General features: G+C 37.6%; 2 protein-coding genes across 10 annotated transcripts in view; one reads left to right on the top strand and one right to left on the bottom strand.

The window, feature by feature from the left end:
* MTTP (microsomal triglyceride transfer protein) overlaps nucleotides 1–16875 on the bottom strand; it is a 57210-nt gene extending 40335 nt beyond the window's left edge. Inside the window, exons 1-2 of one of the 2 annotated variants that reach the window (XM_060115340.1) lie at nucleotides 16709–16875; nucleotides 15892–15988 (exon numbers count right to left, since the gene is read on the bottom strand). Coding sequence is in view for 1 of the 2 variants with exons in the window: in XM_060115331.1 (XP_059971314.1) it covers nucleotides 585–772; nucleotides 6709–6769 (249 nt within the window). In the remaining variant the exon portion in view is untranslated. Of the gene's footprint in view, nucleotides 1–584; nucleotides 773–6708; nucleotides 6795–15891; nucleotides 15989–16708 lie in introns of those variants that run through there. The other variant, XM_060115331.1, reaches the window with a different exon arrangement.
* TRMT10A (tRNA methyltransferase 10A) overlaps nucleotides 16695–20371 on the top strand; it is a 36621-nt gene continuing 32944 nt past the window's right edge. For 2 of the 8 annotated variants that reach the window (XM_060115361.1, XM_060115379.1), the window contains exon 1: nucleotides 17076–17409. The gene's annotated coding sequence lies outside the window, so the exon portion shown is untranslated. The other 6 variants (XM_060115387.1, XM_060115394.1, XM_060115354.1 and 3 more) reach the window with 5 other exon arrangements.

Here is a 20371-nt window from a genome sequence, read left to right as displayed (position 1 = left end):
GGACTCACCATATATTGAAACCGGAACAGGCCCCAAAGGCCATATAATTTGAATCTCTTTGTCAACACATAAATCTAAAGCATCATAACTGACCAAACACTGCCATTCAGGGGAGCACCTCGTTCTGTCCTCAAGAACAATGCAGAAAAGGTTTACTCCCTCATTGGTAATTTTACCTGTTGGATCAAGGAACTCAGAAAAGTTGGAAGGTCACAATTTATCTCCTCCTTCAGTTAGAGTGGTCTCGATTGCTTTACACATAACATGGATTCTAGACTCCTTAGTTTCAGAACACTTCAAATGGATTCTAGTTTAATGTGTCTATTAGTATGACACATAGAACTGGACATCATACTTCAGTTACTCACCCATATACACCTTCATTTGCCTGCTTCAACAATTTGGAAAGATCAGATCACTTTTGGTTAGCAAAACCTTCAAAACTGTATCTCTACTTATTTCAGTGATGGATAACAAATTCAATGACTATATGACCAAGAGTACAGACAAGTGCTGTTGAATGGTACACTTCTCAAAGACTGCTGACATCTAATCTTTGCATCTCTCTGGTAGAAAATGCCCACCATAATTTGGATCAGTTGGTCGTCATCACCATCAGGACTCCTCCACAGTAAGACAACATCCACATTGGATGAAATTCGGTAGCCCACGCTGTCTTGGAGGTTTCCTTTGCCCCGATCAAGAAAAACTTCAGTGGAGTATGTGAGTTTGTATAGCCGGTCATTATTTAATGAGAGACCAGTTGTGTGACCTGCATAAAGATAGTGACACAAGTCAAGTCTTAGCTGTAAGGCACCCATCAGGCCAGGGGCTGTGCTATCTAGCACAGTGGTACACAGTGGGAGCTTATGTTTGCTAATGGAAGTAAATTTTTGCTAAGTGAAAAATTTCTACTGCTCTACCTGCTGAAATTATTAGCTTGAACAACAACAAAAACCACAACAAAGAAATAAGCTTCCATTTCAGAAAACCTTAGCTTGTATTCTTAATCAGTAATCAGATTATCTAAATATTGCCCTGCTTGAACTATAGAATATTTTTTATTTATTTTTGTTTGTTTGTTTGTTTTTTGTTTTTTTTCGTGGTACGCAGGCCTCTCATCGCTGTGGCCTCTCCCGCTGCGGAGCACAGGCTCCAGACGCACAGGCTCAGCGGCCGTGGCTTACGGGCCCAGCTGCTCCGCGGCATGTGGGATCTTCCCGCACCGGGGCACGAACCCGTGTCCCCTGCATCGGCAGGCGGACTCTCAACCACTGCGCCACCAGGGAAGCCCATAGAATATTTTTTAAAGAAATATCATTGTATTGCTTTAAATTATATGAATATGATTGCTTCCCTGCCCCCCACCCCAGCTTTACTGAGGTATAATGAATATGATTTCAAGTAGAGATGCAGCCAGAGATTGCTTTATAATTTAATAAAAAATATTTGTTATTAACATATCATTTAAATACAAGAGATCAAAGCCAAAGTAATTTTAGTAGTTAGAAAGCAGTCCCTTACATTGGATATTTTGAGTATTTAAAGAATATCCCTCTAATGCACTTTATCCTATTAATTTAATTAGTAAACTTTTAGTATGAATGTACATTTCAAGGCTACACATATGTAAATTTAAATTAGCTATTCCTGAATAAAACAATGTTTTCCTACATAAAATCCTAGCACAGGCTTTAATCTGGCAGGGACAATTTAATGTCAAATAGTATACAAGTCAGTATTATGACCAAAAAAAATTGATATTTGGAGGAGTTCATACACTCTCCAAGTCAGTTTATTTTAACCCAAAGAAATGTAAAAGAGTAGGATCAAGTCTTTCCCAGAGATGACTTGCAGTTTATGGTTATACAAAGTCTTTGTATGTTTTCTATCCATAGCTCGCAGAAGATAGTAAAAAAAATGACTTCAGTATACATTTTTCCTCAGTGCTAACAGGGTAGCATTGCCTAGTTAACTATATAGGGAACCATATCTTTTTTTCCCTCAGGACATATGCACGTGGGAGAGGGACAGGAAAGGAGGTTGAGATGACTAGGACAGAAGTGAGGCAGCTGAGAAAGGAAGTGAAATTACTTGGAAATCCAGAAATTAGTAAACCTCTGAAAAGTCTTTACTATTTACTGTCTCTATCACCTACTATGGCGCCTACTGCCCAGAGGAAAAAAAGGTCAAATACATTGTCTCTGATAAACTGTTCTAAGTGTTTTATACACATTAACTTATTAAATCTTCACAAACACCTAATGGGGTGGGTACTATTATTAGCCTGATTTTATAGATGAAGAAATCGAGGGACACAGAGATTATACACTTTACCCAGTGGCGGAGCCTCTAACACCCTGTCTGGATCTAGAGACCATGCTCTTACCTATACTATACACATAAAACCTTTAGGTTGAACTCTTCCATTCCTGGGGAGTGAGCTAGGAATTCATTCATTCATTCTTTCATTCAACAAGGATGTACTGAGCACCTACTGGGTAGTAGGCACTTTTCTAGGCTCTGGGGCTATACCAGTTAACAAGCAGACAAAATTTCTACCTTTGTGGAGTTTACCTTTAAATGAGGAAGGGATGGAAAATTTAAAAAGCAAGTACATAAACAAATTGTAAAGTATGTTAGAAGTGCTAATGAAGAAAAATGAAACAGGAAAGGGAACTGGGATGCTAAGGGAAAGGGCTTTGTGAGAAGGTAATACTCTGGGCAAATACTTTAGGTTAGCCACATGGATGTCTGTGGAAAGAGCACCCCCCTTCCCTCCTTCCCCACATTCCTACCCAGCCCCCGCCCCTCCGCAGAGGGAGTAACAAGTTCAAAGGCCCTGAGGAGAGTTCATGCAGGTGTAATGGAGGAACAGTAAGGAGGCCAAAGAGGCTGGGATTGGCTAAGTGAAATACATAGCAGAAGGAGATGAGGTCAAATAGGTACCCATGGGTGGCTGGGAGACTTGGGGGGATATTTGCATAGATTTCGAATTTGGTTGAGTGACATGAGGAGCCACTGGAGAGGTTTGCGTGGTGAAGTTATACATGATCTGACAAACCTGCAAAGAAAGGTAATAAGGCGTTTAATAGGAATCAAGAAAAGCCAGGAGAAGGAAGTGTAGGAGGGGGTCTCAAGTGTGTACACAAAAACAGGCTGTGTCCAAACACCAAGTCAGGCAGAACCTCAGGTATGAGATACAGAAGGCAGACAAAGTCAGGAGAAACCTTGCAGGAGATGAAGTCTGGGACTCCCTCTAGCCTCCCTGATCTCCACCTCTTCTGCATTTTAACTGGGGACACTGCTGCAGGGTCAAACACTGGCTTTCTGACCAGGAAGGTATTTTGGTCAAAGAGGTCTTCTTTTTATGACACCTATCAAATTCCACGTAGGGCAAAAAGGAAATACATGTTGTCTTATCTAATCCTCACAGCAAGTCTGAAAGGTAAGCAGTATATGGCAGCTGAAAAAAGCTGACTCCACATTTAATCCAACATAGCAGATATAATGCAGAATTTGATGTTGGAATATGCTAAAATTCAAGTTTTGTGTACTACCTGAAGGTGTCTTCTGATTAAAATAGCTATGAAAAGTTTGCAGTAAAGTAGCCTCTCTTTAATTCCAAAGCTTTCCAAACTATCATGTTGTTCTTTTTTCTTTTTCTTTTTTTTCTTTTACTTGACTGGTCAAAAGAACGTGAAAAACGACAATATATATCAGTTCCTGACTATGATTTGGAAGTGATAAAGCACAGGAAAGACTGGGCTTTGTTCTCCTAGAACTTTTTCCTACCTCTTTCAACAGGAGATAAAGCCTAAAATGGTTTAAATAAGTGCTGACAGTGCTGAAGTGTTGTCCCTTTTATCCTTTCCTCTTTGATAATTATTGATATTTCTGTTTCTGTTATTCAGAGATCCAGCAATACTGGGCAGTGGGGGCATGTCCCATTTATATTGGTGGCTAAATTTCTGTCTTAAGGTGTTGCTCTGTAGAGTATGCAGAATGGCAATTGGAACTGATGGTAGATTAAACAAGAAATCAATTTTAGCCCCCAAAGGAGTCAGTACCTCTTCAAGGTGCCCCTTCAAGTGGAATTTTTAGTCATGTAAAAGGAACAAAACTCTTAATTTTGAACTTTTTAAGAAATATCTTCAAATATTCTTTAATTAAACTTAGATCAATATAATAGTTCATTGACTTAAGCAAAAAGACAAAATAGAGATGTTAATAAAGGTGAGGCTTGAAGAGACCTGCGTTGGTGATAAGGAAGATAGGTAATGGGATTTACGAACCCAACAGAAGACTAGAAGGCTGGAAGTAAACGAGTAGGATGAAGGATAAGGGAGAAAATATGGAAGATGATTATTGTGAATGAACTGAAAAGCATGGTAGGGCCAGGCACTGAGAGAAAGACTGGGTGTGAAGGAACAGTTCAGGTAACAAGATTAAATAGAAAGTGTATGGGCAGGTTATCAAAAGGAAAAGCACTATAAAGAAAACCCAAAGAAGGCACTGAGAATGGACCCACCATTAAAAATGTGATTCAGTAAAAGTAAGGGAAACCTGAGTCTTCCAAACATTCAGTCAGCATATCAGCATATCTCTTCTAAATAGACCCTTTTCCATTCTAATTCTAAACCCCCCCTCCATCCTCTTTATGGTCCAACCTCTCTCAACATCCACCCAGATCTGGGAATTTGCTAAATAGTTGCATTGAGAATTAAATTTGAGATGACTTTTGAAGTGATGCATAACATCTCCAAATTTATAATGGGCTGATTTTAAAGTAAACTCTTCACACGTAGTTCGCTTATTAAATGTCAATCATTGCAAAGGGCAAGGAATCTATAATTAAACCATGGTACTATAATACAAAAAATTACCCCATCTGGGTAAAAGAGAGCTGTCAAGTCCTGTACTTTTTATTCATGGTATTTGGCAAAAGCAGCTTATACCATGATGCTAATAATGCTTAAGCATTGGAGCCCTCACTTACCCAGGCTTCTTCCAAGATCTTGGAAGGGGACCCTAGCATTGTGTACACATGCCATATCTTTTTTTCAGTAACATTTGCAAAAGTAGGATATTTTTGTAAAAAAGTAGATTTTTTTTCAAAGATGGAGCCTAAATTGCATAAGCTTCAGGCTCTAAAATTCTGGATTTGCCACTGAACTTACACACAAAAAACTGTAGCTATCTGTTATGTTCTAAGTCATATTTCCCTGTATGTCATTGCTCTGTGTGTGTGTGTGTGTGTGTGTGTGTGTTTAAATCTTTATAAGTGCATGTATTTGAAAACATCAAGTTATCCAACGTTCTCATTTGTAGGACGGGGGGAAGAAAGAGAAGTCCACAATAACTACTATATCTCAATTATTTTTCTCAAAATAATCATGGTATTGGTTTGATCTCATGGTGTATGAATCATTCATATTTCCAATATTCAACAGTTTATTTGACAGATAATAAAATGTAAGCTTTCTATATAACAATTCTCTGTCAGATATAATTTACAAACCTTTACTTTTTTCTCATTAAAATTTCTTTTCATCCAAGTAAGGACTGTATCTTTAAATACTGAACATTTTAGAATCTGGTAAAAATATATATATTATCTTTAGTTCAAGAACCTAAAGTGTGATTTGCTTAGGTGAAATAATTTATCCCCCCCCCTTTTATTGCTCCAATAGCAAAGATTGTCTCTTTTCCTCATGTGAAAATTTTCTGTGCAAAAAAATCTTGAGACAAACTTTACCTTATGAAAAAAAGCCATAGTTATCCCAAAAGGCTTTTAAAAGTTTACAGGTGAATTACTTTTTATCACTTACTAAGAGTACACAGTTATTAAAGTTGGACCCTATCATGCTAAGTCTTTTCTTAGGCCAACTGGCTTTGACAGTGAGTCCTCTTAAGAGATTCTAAAAAGTGATGATTCTACAGGTGCAACATTTAGAAATTCAAGGCGTGCATAAACTAGCTGATTTAAAACAAGATTCCATATTAGTACATTTCATACAGCTTTTTAAAATCATTACTCAAAATGTTTGCTCTGAAAGTTATCAATTCATGTGTTTTTTAATCATCTTAAAATAGAAACTATAATGAGCAACACTATTTTTCCAAAGATAAGTGTTACTTCTTAAATCTAAGTCATGTAGTTTTATTTTCTGTAATTCACCAACTCTGATAGTCCTATCACTTCTGAATGGTAATGGAATTAAATACAGCCTTTACCATTTCATTCATAATCCTTTGGCAAGTCAAATGCCTTTTTCATTGGGTCTAATTCTTCTTGATATCACATTGCTAGGCAACTAGAAGGAAATTTAAGAACTGTTTTTTTTAGATCTACTTTTACAATTCAAATGAAGGAGCTGCATTCATTGAGTGACCAACAGCAGCAGGTAACAATAGTTGGCATCTTTTTTTCTCCCTTTTAAAAATAAACCATGAATGAGAAAATGAAGCAAGAAGCATGCTAGTCTGAGGGACTGAAAGTAAAAGGAACCTCTGTTTTCTTTATGTAGGAATTTGAATTTGCTTTTCATTCCAACCCAGTCATGCCTTCACCAACATTCCAAAGTTACATGGTTTTGAAGATCGCTTAGTTTGGAATTCTTTCACTACACACACACGCACACACACACACATTTTTCTCCCTCAACGATTAAAATTAAAGTTTAGCAGAAAGCAACACAAACTTACCTTTAACAGAAGCTGAATATGAGGAAATGAAGCAGAGAAAAAGCACAGCAAGAAGAATCATATTGACTAGCTACCCTCTAATGCATCCAGTTCCCAGCTAGGAGACACTGAGAAGTGGACTCTTCCAATGGCAGCGAGGGAGTGACCCTTCTCAGAACCTGCAACAATAATGGTTATCTTTTGGGGGAAAGGTCAGATTCCAAACTCCAAAATCAGGACCTAAGTTCACAGAAGGGCTCACTATTAATGATTAATCTTAGGTGGGCTGTAGTTTTCAGTCTCTCACTCTTTTTATTTATTTTTTACTCAATAAGAAAAATCAAGAAAATTTTCACTTTTGAGAGCTAAACTAAACCAGTCTACCATCCTATAAATTTAGAAGTACTGAGGGGCATTCAAGGAAAACTGGTGATACTTTTCTGCTCAGTACATAATTATCATCATGCCTATAACATTAAATGCCTGTCTTCACATTTACCACTTTATGTGGGAGGGTGGTGAGGATTTGCAAACTCAGATAAATTGGAATTTTATTGTCTTGTATGGTCATCTGAATTTTTTATACCATGTGTATGCTATTATTTAAAAAATCACTGAATTTTAGAATTTAAATTTAAAAATTTTAACTTGTACCATCACCAATCACTTCAAAATAATTTTAGATAAAACATTCAGTTCTGAAACCTAGATGGTTCTCCTTATGTGTGAATCAGCATTGTCTACCATTAACATACTAGCAGGCAATTGAGTTTATCATAGTAGACCTCTAGCTATATCTATGACAGAAAACATTTGCCTGAGTCCCCAGACTGGCTGGCTGGAGTCCCCTGTGCTTTCTGAATCCCATTTCTAGGAAGAAACTCAGAAGGGGGATTCCAGCCCTTAACACTTTTGCTACAGAAAATTAATTATGACACTTCTCTAAAGTGAATACCCTAGTATGGCTAAGGCCACATTAACTAAACCAACTCTGTCCTTGTGCACTTCTGCAAGAGAAACCTGATATGAATAAAACCTACTAAAATGAGGTGGTTTGGGGGGCACGTGGGGATGTTTTGGCAAAGGAAGGAATAAAGTGCTGGCGAAGGGCTTTTTGGAATGAATTTGAAAATACTTATGGCCATCTTTAACCATAAAATGGGTTCCTAAATCTACCCTCATCTCTCTCCAAACCCTTTTCTAGAATCCTAACCTTAAGCTTAAATCTTCTAGACAACCCCCCCCCACACACCACCAGGTAAGACAGTCAACTTTATAGACAGGGCCACAAGATGAAATCTAAAATTTAAAAATCTCACAGTTAAGCATATTTCCTCTCGAAATATATTCTTGTATAAAGAACTGAAATGTAAAAATTGTTTGTCTTTATCGTCTATTGAGATTAGAACTTCATTTCCTATCATGTTTTATATATAAATCATGACTAAAATACCTATACAAAAATAAAATATTTGGTTATGACAATCACTTTATATATAATGTTATCCTGGGGTAAATAGAAAAGGCCATTCTTAGAAAAATAACTGTTAAAGAAATATAAGTTTTTACGAATAGTGGGTATTACAAATACAAGATAATGTGAAAGTGCTTTATTGCTTTACATTTGAATAGATTTCTATGTATTCCCACAATTTCTTCATTATATACATAGTGACATGAAGCCACTATAGCCACTTAAACTTTACATACTTATTTAAATTAAGAACTAGTTTGAATCTTATGAGAACTTTGTATTTCCATTTTAGGCTCACAGCTACATGTTTGTGGTTAGACTATGTGGTGCATGATACATGTCTATTCGGGTAAAGGACCGTTCATTGTCAGGTGTTTACCAGAATCCAACCAACAAAAGGCATATCACTATTGCCTAACAAAATCTGTTTCATTGAGCATTTGCTTTTCACTAGAAAGCTCCTATGAGTCACTGTATTAAGTAGTCATTTCAACACAGGGTGTTCAAATAACGCTGCTTCTCTTGGTAATAAAAACCATCATCCTTTTATATTTTGCTTGTAACTTTTTACAAAGACATTTGAAAGACTTCTTAAGACTGTTTCACAGAGATGAAATAAGAATGCCAAAGTCTTCATATTCAGTGAATTCTGGGTACCAAAGGAGAGGCATTCTCCTCATTTGCTCTGTTGATCAAGCAAACATTGTACAATATATGTGGGAGATACCTCCAAATCTCATCACAAGTAAATCAGCTATTTACATAGTATGTGAAGCAGGACAGAAGCACAGCACAATACAAAAAAAAAGAGCTGCCATCTTTGGAACAATTACTATGTACAATACACTATGCTAAGCACTGAACACATTGTAGTATATCCTAACAACAATCATTTCACACGTTAGCAAAATGACATTCAGATTTATTTAGTAAAATGATTTAGGGACCATAGAAAAACAAGCCTTGAGACCTAGATCCGATACTCTCCTTAAAAAATATTAGAAATAGGAGGTAGAAAAAATTGATTTCTTATGGATGACATAGAATTAATTGGGGGTCTCTTTTAGTAAGTTCATCACACTTTTGTATGGAGGCTAAAAGAGCACTTGATTGCTGTTGTTAGATGTTCCAGGCTGAACGGATTGTTCCAAGGGAAAAAATTGATCTGTGCTAGCCAGGTCAAAATCAAATAATAGATTTTAAAACAATGCTATTGCAATGAAATACCGTTGGTAAGTACATGACACTGTGGAGTATTTGCTATACTACTATTTTGCAGTGATAATAAGAGACTATGAAATAAAGACAGCTGACTGATTCCAAAGTACAGTAGTGTTTCTGTTGAATATCAGAGGTTGTTAGGAGTTAACTCATTTCCTAGATTAGAAGATAAATGAACTTCACCCCACTAAAGGTTGGAAGGAAAGGTATTAACCTACTACACATAGTAAGTCAGAATGTGTGGATATATAGACAAAATAAAAAGTCTTTATAACATCAGAACATTTTACTCTGTTCCAGAAAGAACCACGACATTAACGAAAAACAAATTCTTAGAGGGACTCTTCAAGTTATCCCTAAGCAGTCATAATAAAATCTAATAGTATTTTCAATTCAATGAGGGAGTTAGCATTTTCAAGGAATCCTGAAAAAATATTTTTGGTAGGTTAAGAATAGTCAGGACTTCCCTGGTGGCGCAGTGGTTGAGAGTCCGCCTGCCGATGCAGGGGACACGGGTTCGTGTCCCGGTCCGGGAAGATCCCGCATGCCGCGGAGCGGCTGGGCTCGTGAGCCATGGCTGCTGAGCCTGTGCGTCCGGAGCCTGTGCTCAGCAACGGGAGAGGCCACAGAAGTGAGAGGCCCGCATACCGCAAAAAAAAAAAAAAAAAAAAAGAATACAGTCAGCCTTCTGTATCAGCAGATGTGGAACCAGGGGATACCCAGGAGGGGCAACTGTAAGGGACTTGAGCATCCGCAGTTTGGTAACAGTGGGGGTCCTGGAACCAGTCCCACATGGATACTGAGAGAGAACTGTATTTTTTTTTTTTGCCTTTTGCCAGTTAACATTTTCTCAATTTATTTGTTTGTTTTTAATTTTCACTGGAGTATAGTTGATTTACAATGTTGTGTTAGTTTCAGGTGTACAGCAAAGTGAATCAGTTACACATACACATATATCCACTCTTTTTTAGATCCTTTTCCCATATAGGTCATTACAGAGTATTGCGTAGAGTTCCCTGGGCTATGCAGTAGGTCCTTATTAGTTATCTATTTTATATATAATAATGTGTATATGTCAACCCCAATCTCCCAATTTATGGGACTGTATTCTTATGATGTGATGCTCTCTTTCATTCCAAGGCAAAAATTATAGAATACATATACTATTTTTTAAGGTATTCTTTAAGAATTCACTTTGAGAAAACACAAATGCACTAAATGCCTTTCCTTAGAAAGAGTAAACAAGACTTAGGTTTGAAAAGTTTGGAATCTAAGACTCTCCAGAAGGGATAGTCATTTTCCATAATGGAGTTATTAACCAAACTTTACCTCCACCTCCCATCCCTCCACACACATGTATTTGACAACAACCAAAAAAATCCTCATGGGTCAATAATAGTCACCCTAAGAGGAGTCTAACTTTACACTAATTTTGGCAGCATAAAACCGAATTTCTAGCATTTAAAGGAGAAAATTGATGGCTTTCTTTCAATGAACTATTGTAAAGAAAACAAACTTAAATTTTGATCAGAATCATTTTATTTACTAAGACATTCCAGAGATTTCCCATATAGACTGCATCCAGTTGTCCTCATTAATATCTTACATTAGTGTGGTATATTAATCATTCACAAATTAACTAAAATCCTTACTTTAGATTTCCTTAGTTTTAATCTAATGCTTTTTTTCTCTGTTCCAAGATCCCACCCAGGTTACATTAAAATTAGTTGTCATGACAGTTTCTCTGATTTTCCACATTTAAAAAAAATTTTTATTGGAGTATAGTTGATTTACAGTGTTGTCTTAATTTCAGGTGTACAGCAAAGTGAACCTGTTATACACATACATATATCCACTCTTTTTTAGATTCTTTTCCCATATAGGCCATTACAGAGTACTGAGTAGAGTTCCCTGTGCTATACAGTAGGCCCTTATTGGTTATCTATTTTATATATAGTAGTGTGTATATGTCAATCCCAATCTTCCAGTTTATCCCTCCCCGCCTCTTACCTCCTGATAACCATAAGTTTGTTTTCCATATCTGCAACTCTATTTCTGTTTTGTAGATAAGTTCATTTGTACTCCCCCCACCTTTTTTAAGATTCCACATATAATGATTTTCCTCATTTTTGATGACATTGACAGCTTTGAAGTGTTCTGCAGGATCCGGTCAGGTGTTTTGCAGAATGCTCCTTTATTGGAGTTTGTGGAATGCTTTTCTCATGATTTGAGTGGGCTTGTACATTTGGAGGAAGACCCCAGAGGTCCCATTTTCATCACACTATATCAAAAGTACATACTATCAATGTGATTTATCATTGTCAATGTTGACCTTGATCATCTGGCTGACAAGTGTCGTCAGGTTTCTCCACTGTAAACTTACTCTTTTTTTTACCTTCTTTTCCATACTGTACTCTTTGGAAGAAAGTAGTAGGGGCAGCCCGTACTTACGGAGTAGGGAATTATGTTGCTCCTCCTTGAAGGTGGAGCATCTATATAAATTATTTGGAATTTCTCTTCATAAGATTTGTCGCTTCTCCCCATTTATCATTTATAGCCATATAAGCACATGACTATTTATATTATATTTGGGGTTATAATCTAATACTACTTTTAAATTTACATCTACAAGTGTTCCAGCTTCAGCCATCAGAAGCTCTTTCAGTTGGCTCCTGTGTTCCTTTGACATACCCCATCCATGTGTGCATGTCTGTTTAAGCATTTCCTTCATTTCTGGCACTACAAGATGCTCCAGGCTCATCTTGTATGTTTTCACCCCCATCCTAGAATCAGCCCTTTCTCCAAGTGGTTCCTTTTACTGAAGAATGGTATTAGAAACCAAGATCTGAGCACAAAGTGTGCTCGTCCCTACAATATTGAGTCTTTTAATCCATGAACACAGAGTATCTTATATTTATTTAGATCTTTATTTCCTTCATCAGAGTTTTGTAGTTTCACTCATATAGATACTGTACATATTTTGTTAGGCTTACACCTTTCTTTTTGGTGCTGATGTTTTCTTGAATTTTAAGTTCCAATTGTTTGTTGCTAGTAGATAGGAAATCAATTGACTTTTGTATGTTAACCTTGTCACCTGTGACCTTGCTATAATCACTTATTAATTCCCTGAGGGGTTTTTTGGTTGATTTTGGGGGGATGTTTTTCACAATCATGTCACCTGAGAACAGTTTTACTTCTTCCTTTTATTTCCTTTTCTTCTTACTGCACTAGCTCACTCTTCCAATATGATGTTAAATATATATGTGTACTTTTTATATTTCATATTCTTTTCTGAGTTGTTACTGCTCTTCAAATCTTTTTTCCAAGCACTTTATTTCTGAGTTTTTCTGTTTTATGTTGTTCTATCTCCTAGCATTCAAAAAATTTCTCATTTTGAAATATTAGCTTATAGTTTTCATCTATTTTTCTGCTTCATATTCTTTTTTATTATAACAGCTTTAAATAGGATTCAATTACTATTCTTTTCATGGTGTATTTTTAGGCTAAATAAGTTATTCTATACGTGTAAGAGACAGAAGTGGGTAGAATAGCTTTTCTAGCTTCTAGAGCTTCCTTTTCTGAGGTTTTCATAAAATCCTGGTCATTTCTTAGCTCTGTCTCCTCTTCTTTTCTCCCACTTTTATGTGGACCTTTTTTCTTTGCCTCTGTTGTCCCTGTCCTGTTCAATTTGGATTCTACTCCCCAAAGTTTCTTCTTAGTGTTGGGCTTTTTTCCAGGTTCATTGAGTTTTGAGAGTTCTTGGACCCTCACACCCCATGAGCACTTCCAGACCTTCCTGTTCGTACTTTTGTATTCACTCTGAAATTAGATTCTGTCAGTTTTACTGCTAATCTCACATTGATCTCCCTTGCTTTTCAGTGAATACCTGTTGGCAGTTTGAAGTCCTCCCATTCTCATGGCCTTCAGCTGCTCTGTTGTCTTCCCACTATTTCCTCTTACACAGATGCTGATACTAAGTTGGTGGTTTGCTCCCACCTGTTCATAGTTTGAGCTTTATAAGGATTCTTTCTTGTTGTAGCCATGATTTGTTCTTGTAATTAGCGTCGTTCTGCTATCCTAGATGTTCTACCTGTTTAATGAAGAGATTCAGACTACACTGTCTCCATAGTCATCTTCCTAGAGTCTTCAATAACTTAGGGGGGGGGGTATAAGGTATTTTTTAAAACTTTTTCTATACTTTTGTAGGCAATCCAAATGCAAGTTGATTATAGATGATAGGTTGATTTTAGATACCTTTCACGTCATTTAGAAGAATTTAGGTTCTTTTTTGCTTTCTTAGCCTCAGATTAATTACCCACAAGTGTAACTCTATTCCCAGACCTCCCCAACCTACTGAAGAGTACTCTCAGACTTAATAAAACATCAGAACTCGGCTTAAAATAACTTGTGATGACTGCCCTATGTTTTCAGGCCAAGCATCTTAGAGGATCTCATAATTTTATTTATTACCATATTTTTGTGTCCTAAAATTCTGTTTTTATCTGTACTACAATCTACAGTCCAATTTAACAAAGTGGCTGCCAATTGTCTGAATGTGGTCCAAGACACGTTTTGTTTAGCCTGCTCAGTACTTAAAAACAAACAAAATAGTTGCCAACACTTAAAAATCAGATTTCACGTAAAAATCCAGATTTCCGGCTGCTGTTAAAAAAATTGAGATCTGGGCTTCCCTGGTGGCGCAGTGGTTGAGAGTCCGCCTGCCGATGCAGGGGACACGGGTTCGTGCCCCAGTGCGGGAAGATTCCACATGCCGCGGAGCAGCTAGGCCCGTGAGCCATGGCTGCTGAGCCTGCACATCTGGAGCCTGTGCTCCGCAGCAGGAGAGGCCACAACAGTGAGAGGCCCGCGTACCACAAAAAAAAAAAAAAAAAAAAAAAAAAAAAAAAAAAAATTGAGATCTGATGTCATTAGGCCTACTACTTGGAACTTGTACCCTGATTAAACAGAGTATGCTCTCAGGTTTGTGGCACTGTTCTCCTTGATAGCTTTCCTCATTTACCTTCTAGTCCTAATTGACATGATAGGTTTGTAACCCATGGTCTAGCATCTCTGATCTCAACCTCTTGTGTTGGCTTAAAGTACTAAATATGGGCTGATAATTTCTAGATCTGTTTCTTCTTAGATGTTCTGCAGACTCCTCAGAACCCATATATTCAAAACCAAACTAATTTTTCCAACCTAATTTTCTTCCACTATTCTCCAAATGACCCAGTTAACAGAATTACATTCCTACAGTTGTCCAAATTAGAAAAAGTCTTAGGGTTATTCTTTCCTCTCTCTTTCTCATCCTACCCACAGCTTATCAGTCATGTACCAAACTATGACATGTCTTTGCTTTCACTGTTCCCAATATTTAATTTAATTTCCCAATATATAAATTTTCCCTTCTTGATCTCTGGAAAACTCCTATTTACTTTCCAAGATGGAGCAAATTATTCAATTTCTGAAACTATGTCCCCCACCTCCAGGAACATTTAGTTGCTCCTTTCCATGTACAGGCATCTCAAGTACATTATATGTTGTATGATTTTTAACACTGGCTCTCCCACTAGACTAGGGATTCCTCAAGAACAGAGATCATTATTTAGTTATCTTTGTATCAACAGTACTAAAACAAACAAAAAATGGAACTCAATGAATATGTCAAATTAAACACGAATTTTACAAATCAATGAAAATAAGATTATTTCATATTATGATTTTTACCTTCCTATATTTTCTGAATGCTTTCTATATCTTTGGTTAAACTGTTGGTTTTTGGTGCTTGGTTTGGATTGATACTAGAATCATTTTAAATTTCGCACCCTATGATTATAAAGTTAAATGGCTATGTCAAAAGAAAACATTGACCCCACTGTTACAATATGAGGGTTTTTAAAGTAATTTAAAATTTTTGTTTTAAATATCTAAGGATATCAGGTATTAACGCTGAAAAAATATACATAATTATTCATAAAACAGATCCCTGAGGGGCAACTGAACAGCTGTTGAAAGTTCTGGCACATCACTATGGCCAGCCTGAGTTTAATGACCTACATGTGAAGGGCTACATATCCAATTACTAATCCTACCTCAGCTTACTCGTTGGCCTGATATGGAGGCAGCTGAAAAAAGATGCCCTACTAACAGATCAGAAATGGATCCAGACTTCTCTGCCAATGCTTAGTTAAAAGATCTTTTGGACTGGAGATAATGAAGAAGCAGACGTGGCTTACAACCATGTTACAGCTGGCATAGTTTTTCAAGTAAAATTTGATGGTTTAAAGCAAGAGTGACTTCCGTTTTGTAACTAAATTTAGAGAAATTTCAATTCTTTAAGAAAACTCAAATTCAGAATTTAATTTTCTATTCACTGAAACCTTTAAACGTGTTAAAATGTTTTCAAATATCAAGAATAATTTACTTCAGAGTTCTTTCCATACTGAGATGGCAGTCTTCTATTCATTGAGTCAAACAACATTCTTCTCTTCGAATTCTTCAATAATCACCTTTTAGAAGTACGACCAGGGACTTCCCCGGTGGTCCACTGGCTAAGACTCTGCCCTTCCACTGCAGGGCCCGAGGGTTCGATCCCTGGTTGGGGAACTAGGCTCCCACAGGCAGCAAGGCGCGGCCAAAATAAATAAATAAATAAAACAAAACAAAGGAGGACCAAATTAAAAACAAATAGAAAATGACAATCTACCGGATTATGTTTCAGCCCTCCCTCAGTTGACTTGATCTATATATAGCAAAAAGATTACATAAGGTCAGGTATTATAAACAATGAAATGTCACCTGACGTTTTGCAAAATAGCATATGTAAAACCGCTCAAGAAATGAATGGAGAGTAAGACTTGCGGTTGTAAGCAAGAAAAAGATTAAACATTCCAGGTTTACACGCATCTTATTGGGAGTTTGACTCACTTTTAAAATTTAATTTTCCATTTGAGCTGTGTAAAATCATGTGCTACTCACAACCTTCTTCTGTATTAGTTACAAATAGTTTAGGCAAGAGATGCTTTCATCTCCAACACGGAAGAATTAAGAGCCCTTCATCAGTATTTCGCACTTGTAATTTTTAAGAGTAGGAATGTCTTAACATCCCCCGCCATCCCCACAGAAATACGAGTGAATATATGCCGCAGATATAACCTTGCCTTGAAGTGGAAAAACAGACATCAAGCAACTATCTCCCACTCCAGAAACCCTAACTCCAGACCCCGCCCCACATAAACTCCCGCCCCTTTCTCCCCCTGCGGGTACGGAGTTGGCGCAGTTAGCTGACGTAAGACGTAACCTCCGTAGCCTCCTACGCGTAGCTACCGTGTCTGCCTCTGGGAGTTGAAGTTTCCGAAAGAGGACCTTCTGGAGTGGTAAAGACCACTACAAAAAGCTTTCTGTGCGGGCTCTCAGGTTCCCCGACAACTCCTCCGTTCGGTAAGTCTCTTGGCATGGAGGCTATCGCTCGCCTACCCTTTGATATAATCCGAGCGCAAAAGGAGCGCGTGCCACTACCGCCTTCCACTAGCAGTAGGACTTCCGAGGGAGAGGGGGAGTGGGACACTGGAAGCAGCAGCCGAGACCCAGCTTCCGAAGGAAGTGACGTCAGAGAGAGAGCGCCCCCTCGCCTTGCCAAACAGATTTTTGATTCGTCGGCTACAGTTTAATCCCGCCTCTGGAATGCGTCCGCGCTCGGGCGGCCTGTAGAGAAGAGTGGGGCGCGGCTCTGCCCACCAGCGTCTGGCCTGTCGCTGTCGACGTTTGCTTGGGGGTATCGATGCGGTCCCTAGCTTGTGAAGGGTGTGCGCTTCCCAAGAATGAGGGAGTGGGAAATCTGGACTTTGAAGGGCCTGAAAACGAGTTGTGGTTCTGCCACTTGGTGGCTAGAGAGCGTGAGCAAGTCGCTTCGCCTCTTTAAACGTGCCTTACCTCAGTTTTCCAAAGAGGGCTGACGTCGCTGAGTGCTCTGAAATGTGGGGAGAGCCCAGGGCGAAGTTGCTGCGGGTGCTGTCAGCCCCACGGTGGTGAGCTGAGGACGATTTTAAGAAGTCCGTGGTGTTACTGGATTTCACTGAAATATTTTGTGTTAAAATTCGGGACTTTTTCTAAAGATATAAAGAGGATAGCGACAGAAGACTTTCTCACTTTTATTTTTCTTTGTTTTAAATCTTGCCCCATCTCCCCAGCCCGGCCCAGCCCAGCCGTCTGCCTAAGGGCCTCATAGCTGAACCGAGCTATGCACATTTGGCCCGCGCGTTTTAAGAAGGGTATTCTTTCTCTATCACCGTCAGGTCATTTAATACCATTTTGCAGTTATTCCGACGTTCATTTGGATCTTTCTGGAAGGGAGGCTGTGTCATAAATTATGAAGACTTTAGCCCAATCAATAAAACCATGTTTTTTTTTTTTTTTTAACTTTTGGCCGGTCACTCATTATGATGTATGTCCACCTTGCCGGCAGTTGTGCTAAGAAGTGGGAATACAAGGACGATTGAGATACTATTTTTTAATGTATTTATCCCATACCAAATTGCCTTAGTCATCCTTATCCAGTTGTTAATTTTATAAGGCCATCAGATAACGTGGATCTGCAACTAAATGAAACTTTTTTTAAAAATTCAATGCCCCGGTAAACTAAATTTCACGCAATTATTTCTATAATTGCTACAAAATTTGTTGAACGTGGTGAATGAATGAAACTGAGCTGTGAGTATCTCTGCATGTGAGGGAGGAATGCAAAACTCCATGGAGTTTATATTTTGCTTAACAGGTTAATCCAAACAAGCTAGTACATAGTGAAATGCTTATTGTATGTTGTAGGCAGTAGGAGTTGGTACGTATCTTTGTAAAGTATGCTGCAAGCAATAATTTATAGGATCTCAAGCTAGCATCATTTTTGTTGTGCAATGTGCAATGTAACTAGCTTATTCAAAGCTTAAAAAAAACTCTCTTACTACAGTGCATTTTCTTAATTGGGAATAACTTTAAAAATAATAGTGATAATAATGTTGACTAGCTCATGACCTTTTGTATTTGATAGGCTGTTTAAAAACATTAGTATGCAATGATAAGCAAATTAGATTTAACTTAGACTTCTTAGATAGGAAAGGCGAAAGCTCCCCCTGGTGTGCATGAGCTGTAAAACATTGCTATACTTTTCTAAAATTCTCACATGATAAAGCAAATCAACACTTGCAGTTTGGAACAGAGTAGAGAACTAGCAAAAACTGCCACTGATAATAGAAATATTCTGTCTTAGAATATTAATCACTGTTTCATGAAGAAAGCAATTTGTTTCCTCTGAATTTTAATTGTGCCTTTAAGTTTGCACATTTAGCTTAATGGGCAGGTTTAGCTTATGTTTTCTCCACCCTATATTGTTTTGAATACATTCATTGCCCATTTTTATTAACGTACTATCTATGGAAAGGAAATAAAAGTGATCCTAGGGATCACAATATATAGTTAAATTTTTTCTTCTGATCTTTTCAGGCTTACTGTGTTTCTCCTGTCTCCTGTTCCTTAAATTGAATGCTAACCTTATTTTCCAGATTAAAAAAAAATTAGCGAATGCACTCAAGGTTATACATTTACCCTCAGTTACCTTTTTGGCCTGTAGTTCTCTCATCCTGTTATTTGTATCTAAGTGCTCGGACATACTATTTTTTCGTTTATTTTTCTGTCTGAATTCTGAGTTAGATTCTGAGGATGTCTTCTAATTCATCAATTACCTCTTGGACTCCAGGTAATCTGGAGTTTGTCTCATACGTTGAAATTTTTATATCTTCATTTCCTGGTTTCCAAATTGGTTCTTTTTTACACATTCTTGTTTTCCTATTTTTATGCCTGCTTTTGTGTCCCAATTACCTGTTTTGTTTTTATGGTTATTACTCTTCATGAGCTCTGAAAGATTTCAACCAAACTTATTTTAAAGTCATTTTCACATTGCTCTATTCAATTTTTATAGAGTGAATTTATCTCCTTCTTGTTGATTTAGCTGGGGTTTTTTTTTCATCATTTCTGTCTTTTTGTAATTTTGCTTTGCAGACTCATCTTGAATGGAATTATAGCTTCCCTCTCCAAACTACTGATTTTGTGGTTTCTCCCACCCATGACCCTTTTCAGTGCTTCAGCCCACAGCAGAGCTTATATATGTGGTTCAGAATTCTAATCATGTAATAATATAAGTTCATATGTCACCTCATGCTGGACCCAGGTTGTAGCCAAGAGGCTGTGTCTGTTTCCTTCAGATTTCCCCCAAGTAGTCAGTTTTGTATAAGCTATAGTCTATAATTTTACCTGTTTTCAGGCTTTTTTAATGGAAAGAGGAGCCCCACCCCTAACACTAGTTTAAGGGTTCATCTTAAACTGTCTCCCATCTTTCTCCCACCCTCAGTCTTGTATTATTCTTCTTCTCTTTACTTTAAAGCTAGGAAAACTAGCTGCCTTTACACAGAAGACCCAGTTCTTAACCTGGATTTTGAGAGAGGCTGTACCTTTTTTGTTTCCCCTTTTTATATTTTATCTACTGATGTCATGTATTTCAAGATTGGGAGGCAGGGTGCATCAAAACATGAACTTTTGGCAATGATCTCTAGGAAGTCTGTCCCAATTTTTTTGGTACAGAGGCATAAGAATAGAACTGGAGCTATTTTTTTCTCCTTATGTTTCAGTGCCACGGGTCTTTTCAGAGCCCTCCAACAGCAGGGTTAAAGCAACACAGCTCTTTAACATTCTTTGGAAACCCTCATTTTCTAAATAAGACTTTGGATTTCTGGGAGGTGGTAGAGTTTGATGTGGGTTGGAATCTTAGCTCCATCACTTCATTTGTCTATTCATTCAAGTATTTTGAGGACCTACTTTGTGTGACATTTGCTCTAGGTGCCTTGTTTCTTAGGAATTATTTAATAGCTTTCTAACTTTGGGCACGTTATTTAACCTTTGTACCTCTTCCTTTGCAAAGTAGGTATATACTATCTACTTCAT

The sequence above is a fragment of the Mesoplodon densirostris genome, chromosome 1 (assembly GCF_025265405.1).
Source record: "Mesoplodon densirostris isolate mMesDen1 chromosome 1, mMesDen1 primary haplotype, whole genome shotgun sequence".
Lineage (NCBI taxonomy): Eukaryota > Metazoa > Chordata > Mammalia > Artiodactyla > Ziphiidae > Mesoplodon > Mesoplodon densirostris.
This window is presented reverse-complemented; position numbering and strand designations above follow the sequence as displayed.